This window comes from Chinchilla lanigera, unplaced genomic scaffold (assembly GCF_000276665.1).
Source record: "Chinchilla lanigera isolate Chin_1 unplaced genomic scaffold, ChiLan1.0 scaffold00004, whole genome shotgun sequence".
NCBI classification, from domain to species: Eukaryota; Metazoa; Chordata; class Mammalia; order Rodentia; family Chinchillidae; genus Chinchilla; species Chinchilla lanigera.
The window spans coordinates 35,813,670-35,825,803 of record NW_004955405.1 but is presented as its reverse complement, the minus strand read 5'-3'; the positions used below and the strand labels follow the sequence as shown (position 1 = coordinate 35,825,803).

General features: G+C 42.7%; 1 protein-coding gene across 1 annotated transcript in view; it reads left to right on the top strand.

The window, feature by feature from the left end:
* Uhrf1bp1l (UHRF1 binding protein 1-like) overlaps window positions 1–11,001 on the top strand; it is a 120,751-nt gene extending 109,750 nt beyond the window's left edge. Inside the window, 2 exon segments of the mRNA XM_013518586.1 lie at window positions 10,158–10,649; window positions 10,652–11,001. Coding sequence (XP_013374040.1) covers window positions 10,158–10,649; window positions 10,652–10,761 — 602 coding nt within the window. The 3' untranslated portion in view covers window positions 10,762–11,001.
* The last annotated feature ends 1,133 nt before the right edge of the window (window positions 11,002–12,134 follow it).

The following is a 12,134-nucleotide window of genomic DNA, read 5'->3' as shown; positions in this document are numbered from 1 at the left end:
CCTACCAACTATTTTTTGTAGGATTTGTATCCCTAAATAAATAAATCTTTTATTCCTAAAACAAAACGAAAAAAAAATGTTTCACAGCCTTCACCTTTGTCATTTAAATGTACCCCATTTGCCAGTGTCCCTCTTACAGTCTGATCACTTACATAAGTTAGCATGCCTTTGTCTCTGAGCAAAGCAAAGCTCAACTACTGTGAAAGTATCACGCTGAAAGTGATTTAAAAATAGCTAGTTTATTATTTTACATAACAAAGCAGTACATCTGGAGGGGGGTGGCTGGTTCTAGGTGCTTATTGATGTTACCAAGGAGCTCCAGTTTCTCCTTTCTTACATCTTTGCCATCCTCCATGGAGGGAGCATTTATCCTCAGAGTTAGTCTCATGGCTGCAAACAGCTCCTAGCAAAATCTCGTTAGACATAATCACATCCAAAGGTAGGAAGAAAAGACATTTTCCTCAACACATGTTTTCCCCTTGGTCCTGGGTGTTGATCCGGGTGCTAGACAGGCACTCTACTCATGAGTCACACCCCCAGTCCTTTTTAATCTTCTTAAAAGTTTGGACAAGGTCTCACTGGGATGCCCAGGCTGGCCTTGCACTTAGGACCCGCCTGCCTCAGACTCCTGAGTAGCTGGGATCACAGGCATCCACTACCGCTCCCACATTTCTTTCTCAGTAAATCCCCTCCCTCCCAGGAATTCCTCAGTAGACTTCCCCTTGCATCTTACTGTCCTTGAGCCCAGGAAGCATGTTTAAAACAACAATGAAAACCTGTTGTATGAGAGGCGGTGGACCTTGTGTTGGAATGCTGGGCCCTACTCCCTCTCTGCCAGGATGGATTCTCTCCAGTAGGGGAGAGAAACAAAGAGGCAGTTTCAGCATGATGTGTTAAAAGTGCTGTGATGAGGTGATTACATGTATCCTAGGTTGGGGCATCAAAGAAGGCTTCGCAGAGGACAATGACAGCCAAGTAAAATCCGAAAATAAGTGTTAACTGCAAGTTAGAAGGTGTAAGGCAGAGAACACCTGGAAACCTATGGGAAGCTGGGCGTGGCGGTAGACACCTGTAACCCCAGCTACTTGGGAGGCCAAGGCAAGAGGATCATGTGTTCACAGATAGCCTGGGCAATGTAGCAAGACACCATCTCCAGAAAAATAAAGAAGTATATGAGGGGTGATGGAATGGTAACAGTGAATGTTTAAATGTTTTTTAAAAAATCTTGGGCTGGGATATAGCTCAGTGGCACAGCCTCTGCCTGGCAAGCACGAGGTGATATGTTCGATTCCCAGCACTCCCCCCCCAAATATATATATATCTTACTACAGGGCCTGGGATTTAGCTCAGGGGCACAGCTCTTGTCTGGCAAGTGCAAGGTCCTGAGTTCAATTCCTGGTTCTAAATAATAATAATAATAATAATAATAATAATAATCTTACTACAGTAAAAGACAGAATTGCCAAGAATGATGGAGAAAATGTGTTTGAATAAGGGGGAGCCTTTTCAGGGGTTAATTACAGTGTATCTTTTACCATAATAAGTTTGAACTTTTTGTGTGGGTACTGGGAATTGAACTCAGGACCTTGCACTTGCTAGGCAGGCACTGTGCTGCTGAGCTACATCCCTAGCACATAATAAGTTTTAAATTTAAACATTCATGGTATTTTATGATCACCACTCATTGACTAAATATTTTTTTTTTAAATTTTTTTATTTTAAAGAGTAAAAGAAGGATAACATAGTAATGGGGGGGCTTACCAAATTACAGACGAAGTGGTAGGAAATTGTCAATGGTTATTGTTTCACATATTGTTATCTACAAGATAGTTTCTCAGGAAAACAAATAGACAAATGATAGTGAGTTACAGACAGAGGTAGGAGATTATCAATAGTTGTTGTACTAAGGTATCTTCAAAGTGGCTTCTAAAGAATATAAATAGAACTATACATGAGTGACCTATTGAATAATCATTCAATAATTCTCAATGGTTGTTGTAGGAAACACATAATAATAAACATGGATCCATTTATGAAATAGGATAGGAACAATACAAACATTACAGACTTATGGATAGATTAGTAGGAAAATATCAATGACTGCTGTAATACATAGTGGTATCTTCAAAGTGGTTTCTCAGGAAGACAGAGATACACAAGAAGGATCTAACAAGTAGTTACAGCCTGAGGGTTGTCAAAAATCAAGTGAGCCGTCTGGGACGAAAGCCATTTTTTGTAGCGTTTTCTCTCCAGCCTCCCATCGCATTGGGACCCCACAACCAGTTAGTGTCCTCTCCCCAACTCCCTTCTCCCTGCAGGCAGAAGGAATCCTGCTGCAGACTTGTCCGGAGCTCCACCACAGCCTGTACTGTCAGGGGAAGAATGGCTTCCAGGGAGTCTCCACAGGTATTGTGCAAGGTCCTCCTGGTTTACAGCTTCTGAGTGGCTCTCATGACCCCGGTCCACAGGATCTCTGACTCCTGGGGCTTAGTCTGCATTCTCATGTTCTCTGAGTCCTTGTTCAGCAGCTGCTCCTCCGCTGACTCTGGACCTTTCTGGTTCTCAATGGCAGGAGCAAGAGTGGCCCGTTGTATGGCATGTATTCTCAGGGGTTTTTCCATGTTTGAATGATTCACACATGTCCGTGGGTGGGCATCTGCAGCCGGTGCATGGTGGGCCAATTGTGTCATTGTTTCTCTGTGTCATGATAGTTCTCAATTGAGCAGCGGCGGCCAGCCTGAAGGCCGGTGCGCCACAGCGCTCTCGGCCCCATGGCTCCCTGTGCACTGGGGGCCTACAAGGCAGGAAGTGAACCAGCCGGAAGACCGGCGCTCCCCGCCCGTGGCTCCCTGTGCGCTGGAGACCCTCCCTCCAGGGGCCTACAAGGCAGGAAGCTAGCCAGCTGGAAGACAGCACTCCCCACCCGTGGCTCGCCGTGCGCCGGGGGCCCTCCCTCCAGGGGCCTACGAGGCAGGAAGCTAGTCAGCCAGAAGACTGGCGCTCCCCGCCTGTGGCTCCCCGTGCTCCAGAGGCCCTCCCTCCGGGGACCTGTGAGGCAGGGAGTCTCATTGACTAAATATTTACAGCAAATTCTTTCAAATAAAAACATTGCAGTGTGTCCTCATCCACTTTATTCACTGGATCTGGTACCATGTGACTTCTGGCTCTTCCCCAAAGTCAGAGTGACCGTGAAAGGTAAATGTTTTGAATCAATTCAGGCGTCAAGGCACCCACAACACAATTACAGACACTTGAAAGAGGTGTTTCAGAACTGCTTCAAAAAATTGGCAAGAACAATGGGATAAATGTGCTTAAAGCAAGAGGCAGCAGTTTTGAGAGGATTAATGGAAATGCATTTATTACTATAATAAATTTTTTTAAAATGTTAACTTATTTTTATCATACCTCATAGTTGGTTCCAGGAGAACTGCAAGTACAGGTCCAGCTGTTTCCTTTGTGTAGGTTCAGAGTATGTTTTCTTGGTTTGTAAGCTATTTGTCCCATCTGTAATTTGCCCTGATTTGTAACTATCAGTACTTTTTTGTTCAAGCACATTCTTGCTGAGTCAGGTCTTTCCTACTGTAACAAAGCCGTGAGGCAGAGACCACTCGACCGGCTTTTGAGAAGGCAGTGAGGCATAAAATTCCGTACCTGTGTGCAAGCAGACAGAGGTCGAAAAGACCATCCGTGGGGAACAAAGAAAAGTGGGCTTTTTAATAGGACTTGAAAGAATGCAAGGGACGTTAGGCGAGAAGGTCTGAGCAAACATAAGGGGTCAGAGTTCTGCGAGTGTCCAGTGTCTCAGTGATCAAAGCCCTCGGATTATCCGCGGCGAATATCTGGATGCTGTCAGGTGTCCTGACTCTTGGAGGTTCCATGCTCCGCCTTGTCTCTCTTGTGACACCCTCTGCTGAGGCAACAGCACCTGTGCTGTACAGCGTTTTTCTGAGAGCGGTGTGGCTGCTGACAGACAGCTTGGGTGCTGGGAAAGTTCTGATGCAGTCAAGCCTGACACATATATTTGTAGTTGCCTTTTCCCCACCTTAATATAAATCTCATTTTTTGTTTAGGCTCAGTATTTATTAGGCTAGGAGTCTTCAGCTTTTTAATTCTACCTGCCAAGGTTCAGATGAAGTATTTTGTGGCCTTTGTTGTAGCATTACAGATATAATAGGCTATAGGCAATATATAAGTAAATGGACATAGTTGCCATCTGTAAAACTACTTACAGAAACAGTGGGTCATCATCTACCAGTACGCTAGCCTGAACCTGGACGGTTTGTGCTATTCCAGTCCTGGGTGACTGACTGCAGTAGGAAAGTAAGCTTCCATTTCAGCCCATCTTCCATGCCAAGATAGTGACGTGGGAAAGAAGCGACACAAGGGGAATCTATAACTAAGTAATTTTATTAATTATGTAGACTTAATCCCAGTCACCAGACAAAGCTGCATTTCTAATACCTAAGCCTTGGTTGGTTCACCCTTTTTATATAACCACCCATTCCTTAGTTACCGCTCCTCCTTCCCCCAGGTTCCCAGGCACACATCCTTGGATAACCATACCGTGCTCCCCTTGATTGTCACGTCATTACCTAACAGCAGTTCGGCGCCCTGGACAACATTTTATTTTGTTCTTTCTACTCCTTCCCTGGGGTAAGCCCAATACTACTAAATTTTCTTAATACGTGTGTATATTAAGGCTATGCATACTATGTCTCTGTCATTAAAAAAATAGTGAAAACTGGATGCTTGTTTCCTCTTACAGTCCAGCATTTGTTAAGCTGACTTTCTACATTTCACCTTTTTTTATTAGTTTTCTATTGCTGCTATAATAAATTACCATGAGTTTACTTTGCGCTATAGCAAGCAGATCAGAAGGCAAACTACCGTGTAGCTCAGCTGGGTTCAATTCCTAATCACTACCGCCAGAATCATGGTGCTAGCAGGGCTGCGGGCCTGTCTGGAGTCTCAGGTGGATCTGCTTCCAAGGCCGTTCCAGGTGTTGGCCAGAATCAGTTTTTTGCAGTTTTAGGACTGTGGTCCTCTTTCCTTGCTGGCTGTGGAAGGAATTACTGTCAGTTCCTGGGACTGCTTACATTCCCAAGGTCTCAACCCCCTCCATCTTCAAAGCAACAGCGAGGTGAACTCTCCTTCTTACTTCATCTCTTCTGCCGCTGCCTGGAGAAAGTCCTCTGCTTCTAAGGGCTCCTGTGATTAGAGGGAGCCCCGTTGGATAGTGAGGTACCTATTGATTCCTCACCATAAGGCAGATAGCCTTGATTACTTCTGCAGAGCCCCTTTTGTTGAGTAATAACATAAAGGTTCCGGGGAGGGAGGTAAGTGGCTTTGGGGACCATTATTCTGCATGACACAATTTTTTTAGCACAATCATTTGGACTGTCTGTTCTAAAGTAGCTGTTCAATATTTGAGCATACTAAATGTTTTTAATGTTATTTCTCATTTTATTTCCTGGTTACACAAATTCCTTAATGTTTACATTTATGCATCGTAGGATGGTTTTTTCCTCTTACTATATCAGGAACATTTCACTAGGTGATTATGAATTCTTTTGAAGCATAATCTTGATTATTGTGTAATACTTAATGGAGTAGCTATGTTAAAATTTATTTATCATTCATCGTATGATTTTCCCATGGTTTCATTATTATATATAATTCTGTAATGAACATCTTTGTGCTAAAAGAGTCTCTGTCTGTTGGATTAATTTCCTAGGATTGATTCCCAAAAAGTATGATAACTGAATAAAAGACCATTACTTTCCTAAGCAATTGCTTTCTAAAACATTGAAGTATATATTCTGAGGAGCAGTCTTACTCAGGAGTGAATATCATCATTAAAAATAAAACAAATACTTTTTGTAAAATTGATAGCTATCTGGGCATGGTGGTGCACAACCATAATCCCAGTACTCGGGCTTCCGCAGGAGTTTGAAGCCAGCCTGGACCACATAGAGAGTTCAAGGATGGCTTCAACCACATAGTGAGACTCTTGTCTTCAAAGAAAAAAACAAAAACAAAACTACATTTTATTCATCTCTAATGTTTTTAATGAGTTATTTTTAATTGTATATTTGGGGCATTATTTTTCACTTTTTAGAACCTCAATATTTGTCTTCAATTGTATGGGAGCTCTTTACATAAACAGTGTTATACCTACTGTCTCACATTTACTGAAAATAAACCCCAATTCACTTGACTGCGTACACATTAATGTTTCAAAATTTCATTGAAAAAAAACAAAAGGGAAACTTGTCAAGTAATCTGAGACCGAAAAGTTTTTGTTAAACTTTCTCATCTCCTTTTATTATTACTCATTTGTACTTTTTTTCTTATTTTATTTTTTGTACCTTTTTTATTTTAAAAATTAAGAAAAACTAACAAAACAACCATCAAGACAAAGTCAAAACAATACAAAAACAACAAAAACAATACATGACCTTAAAACAAAATCATGGGAATTTACAATGGTTGCTACATTACATACTGTTATCCTCAACGAAGTTGCTCAGTCCACTAGACGTAAGGATGTAAAATTGATCAAACAATCAAAGACAGTAACAAGTAATAAAAAAACATTGGAAATGATTCAGAGCTTCACCATACAAGATGGTAAGAGTTCAACAATTGTTCTTATACTGCATGTTGTTGTCTTCAGATCAGTCATTCTGATTACCAGATTCAAGGGTGCAAAATTGGTCAAAAAAAAGAAAATTTTAAGCATTGACGGTTCCTTTCAATAAACCACAGACATCAGCAATACACCTATTCCAGCTATCCTTATATATACATATAAATTTTGTTTTTATGTTAAAAAACCCAAAATAACAAAAACATATATAAACTAAAGAACATAGAGAACAATAAAAATGACACAGAATTTCAAAATATGGTAATAAAATATTGACAATGGTCGTTATATTACATAGTTATCTTCAAAATGGTTACACAGGTAACCAGATATAGCCATGTAAGATTGATCAAACAGTTACACATTAACACTTCCTTTCAGTAAACCAACAGATATTAGTAGTACAATTATCCTAGCTATCCTGTGTATACATATACATATTTTTTTCCTCTTCTTTTTCCTCTCCCGTCCTTCATTCCAGTTGCTCCTTCCTATTTGAGCAGTTTTTTTTCCCTTTCACAATATCTACTGTACTTTCAGATTTTATTTACTCTTTCAGGTTCTTATAGTAGGGAGGAAATATGTTTACACATGTGGATCCAATTTATTTCACATATGAGTATGATCTCTAGTTGCATTCATATACCTATAAAAGCCTCAAGTTTATCTTTCTTTATAACTGAGTAATACGCCATTATATAAAAATACCACATCTTTTTTGTCCATTCCTCAGTTGATGAACATTTGGGTTGTTTCCAAGATTTAGCTACTACAAATTGCGCTGCTGTAAACATAGGTGCCCATATATCGCTGATGTTTTCAGTTCTTCTGGAAAAATAGCCAGGAGGGGAATAGCTGGGTTGAATGGGACTTTGAATCCTAGTTTATTGAGGAATCTTCAGATTGATTTCCACAGTGGTTGCACCAGTCTCCATTCCCACCAGCAGTAGAGAAGGCTTCCTTTTTCCCCACCACCCCTCCAGCATTTGTTATGGGTTGATTTCTTGATGGTACTCATTTGTACTTATAAAGTAAACTTGTTTTCTCATGTTAAAAATACAATCATGTAGGTACCTTGAAAATTGCTGTATTGTTTCCCAGTATTTCTTTTCTTCCGTTATGATAGAATCCCCAGTTTTGAGGTGGTTGCCTGGGGGGAAAATGTATGAATAATGTATTTCCCAGCCTCTTGTGCAGCTAAGGTGGCCATGTGACCAAGCAGATGGGTTATGTGCTACTTCTGGGAAGTTTCCTTAAAGGGAGTGGCCTGTTTCTTCCTTTTTCCTTCCTATCACCTGAAACACAAGACGTGTTTCCTCCTAAGCAATGGGTGGATACCATATATCAAGAATATGTGGTAACCCTGAAAGCGAGGGAAGAAATTAAGAAAGGAGGAAATCATTGTTTCATCTGTTAAAAGGTGAAAGGAATGCGGAATGATAATTGGTGATGAGAGTTAATGCTGTGGACATCACAGCTGGTACCCCGAGAACAGCAGTTTCAATCTAGGTGGGGACGAGACCTCCCTGCAGTGGGGCTCAAGAGAGAAGGAGCACAGACAGCTCTTCCCGGCGGTCCGCATAACACCGAAAGGGAAGTAAACCCTCAGCCAATGCAAACTGAAACGCGTCTGAAAAGGGCGCCATTAATAATCCAACCAAGTTAATTAATTACATATGAACTGGAACGCTCCTGCCAACTGGAATAAATGTCATTTTCCGAAGGAAAGGAGAGAAATAGCGCGGTGAGATAAAAACAGTACTGGTTCGTTAGGGTTTTATTTTTGATACGGGAGAAATAATGGCTGATGGGAATGGTCTGGTAGGGAGGAGTTTTACGGTAGAGGAGAGAAAGGTCATTTTGGAACAATGTCCCTGAGTGGGTGAGGGGACCATGGCAGCGCCCTTGGGAAGGCCTGGTTTTAGCTGGGGGGCCCGTGGTCGGCAGACCATGAGCATAAAGCAGGGAGGTGGGCCCGTGTGGCCTTGCGGACAATTTTTAATTAAGGTTTTTAATTTCAAAAAAGATTTTTAATGGAGATTTTTAATTTTAGTGAAGATTTTAATTTTGCATTGAAATAGGTAGCTAGGAATAACATTTAGGGGAGAGGTACTGGAGGCTTTAGGAGAAAATACGAGGTACGGTAGTTTATGGAAGAAAGGAAGAGGAAATGGAAGAGAAATACGGTATGACTGCAGGCAGCATCAGGGTTGCAATTGCAGTTGATAACCTTGTGTTTGGAGACCAACCGACATGGTTATGTTTTCGTTTTACTATGGAGATGCAGTCAAGGAAGAGGCTGAAAATTGGATTCATAAAGCTTTTATTTTGTTAGTGTAAGTACAGTAAAGAAAGGCAGGAGAATTCAGAATATATGCAGTGATTAAGCTGGGTGTGGTGGTGCCCACCTGTAATCCCAGCACTGAGTCGTCTGAGGCATGAGGACTGCTGTGAGTTCGAGGCCGGCCTGGGCTACAAAGTGAGTTCAAGGCCAGCCTGAACTGCATTGCGAAACCCTGTAACCACCACCCGCCCCCCCAAAAGAAAAAAAGATATATGTATGCCATGATTTTATTTGGTCAGGTAATAATTCTATCATTTTATAATTTAATCTACTATATTAATTTCTTGGGCCAGCTGTGATAACGTACCATAAATTGGATGGCTTAAAACAAGAGAAATTTATTTTCTTACAGTTCTAGAAACTAGAAATTTGAATCAACACTGGCAGGATCAAGCTCTCCTGCAGCTTCTAGGCGAGGTTCCTGCTGGTCTCTGTCAGCTTCTGATAGCCCCGGGCCTTCCTCGGTTCGTGATGGTGTAATACTAATCTCCACCTCTGCCTTCCCGTGGTCACTTAGCCTCTGTGTGAGTTTCCAGATTTTCCCTTATAAGGACTCCAGTTGTATTGAATGAGGACCGAACCTAGTGAGTGCACCTTAACTCGCATCTGCAAAGCCCATAGATTCAAAGAAGGCCGCACTCACCGGGAGTTGTCTTTTGGGGCACCATTCAATGCATAGGCTCTGAGCGGAGCGAGAAGTAAGGACAAAAGGATAACAGACAGCGAATGGTGGTAGGGTCAGCAGATTATCGACCTCAGGTGGTACAGCGGGTGTTGGGGTTGAGATTCCAGAAATGAGGTAGAGATTGGAGGGTGAGATGTGTGAATTTAAGACTCTATACGGGGTCATCAATGGTAAAGGAAGATGTAGAATGACAGTGTTTTTGTTTGGATGTCTCAAGACATGCCACGTTTTTGTTGCTGGACAAGATCTTGTTATGTTGCCCAAGTACCTGGGACTACAGGCTTGTGCCACCATTGCCAGCTTCTCCTTTTTTAAATGTTCAAAATTAAGCTCTTCTGCGGCGTGTCCAGAGATCCCGCTGTTCTGTTTCTTGCTTCAACAGTGTTTGGACGGAGCAGACCCGGGGACTCCCTCTCTTCTCTTTCACCCACCTTCCAGGTACAAATTTCGGGACCATCTTCTCGCCTATCTCCTTCCAGGACCCGACAATACCGTTCTTTTGTGGGTAGCTCCTCACTGCCGACCAGCCATGACCTCCCAGATTCGTCAGAATTATTCCACCAAGGTGGAGGCTGGCGTCAACTGCTTGGTGAACCTGCACGTGCGGGCCTCCTACACCTACCTCTCTCTGGGCTACTACTTCGACCGTGACAATGTGGCTCTGGCGGATGTGGGCCATTTCTTCCGCGAGCTGGCTGAGGAGAAACGTGAGGGCGCCGAGCACCTCCTGAAGATGCAAAACCAGCGCAGCGGCCGCGCTCTCTTCCAGGACATGCAGAAACCTTCTGAAGATGAGTGGGGTAAAACACTGGATGCCATGGAAGCTGCCCTGGCCCAGGAGAAAAACCTGAACCAAACTCTTCCAGATCTTCATGCCTTGGGCTCTGCCAAGACAGACCCCCATATCTGTGGTTTCCTGGAGAGCCACTTCCTAGATGAGGAGGTGAAGCTCCTCAAGCAGATAGGTGACCACTCACCACCCTCCGCAGGCTGGCGGCCCCCGGGCTGGGCGGGGCGAGCACCTCTTTGAAAGGCTCACCCTTAAGCACGACTAGGAGGCTGCGCAGCCTGGCAGTCTTCTGAGGGGCTCCTGCATCACCTGTATCAAGGCTTCAGCCAGGGCTGGTGATATAGCTCAGTGGCACAAGCGCCTGCCCTGCAAGCACAAGGTTCAGGGTTCAGTCCCTAGTACCACAAAAAAACAAAAACAAAAGCTTCGGCCTAACCCTCTTCCTCCAGCCACTAGGCAGCTTTTTCATCTCTCTGGAGCCCCCTCCCAAATCTTGGACCAAAAGAAAATAAAGCCTTTTGCAGCAAAAAAAATAAAAAAAAGAAAGAAAAAGCTCTTGTTTTCCCTTTTCTGTCTCCCCACTTCACCCACAACCTGTTGGTCTTTTTGTTCTTATGATTTTAGAAAACGGCGCTATCAATACTGCCCAGTCAAAAGTCTGCGTCCCTGAAGCTGTGCATGGTGGTGCTCGCCTATAATCCCAGCACTCTGGGAGGCTGAGGCAGGAGGAGCACAAGTTCAACCCTGGCTGGTGCAATTTAGTGAGACCCTATCTTAAATTTTAAAAAGGGTCCTGGGAGACCTGCTTGATGCAAAAGCCGTAGGCTCAACACCCAGTACCTAAATGAATGAATAAATGACGTCAGTCCTTGATTCTGCACTTTACCTCAATGCTTCCTCATAGGTGTGCTGTTCTTCCGCTTGTCCTACTCAGTGTCTATGTATTTCCTACCAGCTTCTCTGCATTTGCATTCTCCTTTCCAGTCCAAATAGCATAATTCCTTAACCTTCAGTGGCCTCCTAACTTCACCTTTCCCTTCTTCCCCTCTGTCTTTTTAAAGAGCAGCCAGTAGGATCTTCTTAAAATACAATGCAGATATGTCACTCCTCTCCTTAAAACACATTAGCGATTTTCAATATACTTAAAATAAAACTCCAGACCCTAACATGGAGCAGGGTTTAGTAAGATCTCAATCCTGCCTGATGTATCTTGTGTTTAACACTCCTAGTCTTAACAAAACATTCACATGTCCTTCTTCCTGTCTGGAATATTCTTTCAATTCTTTACCTATCTGAGCACTACTCAGTTTTCAGATCACAACTTAAATGTCAGTTTTTAAAAGTGACATTTGCCAATGTACTGCAGTTATTAAAAAATCAGATTCAGCTCTTTTATTGGATTCATTGGTCACTACTACTTCTTTCATGAGTTCTTCATTTTCAGTTCTGTTTCTCAGTTGCCTATAACGTTTTCAAGAAAAAAATTTCAGGAAGCATATATGGGAGGCATATTTTGGAAATATATTTATCTCTAAGAATGTGCTTTACGCTTTCCCCAACTGATAGGATAGCTGGATATTTTTATTTTCAGGTCACGGTATTCCCGGCCCCACAACACACAAGGTGCAACAGGTTGCCTGCCTAACAGCTCTTTCCCCTTATTCAG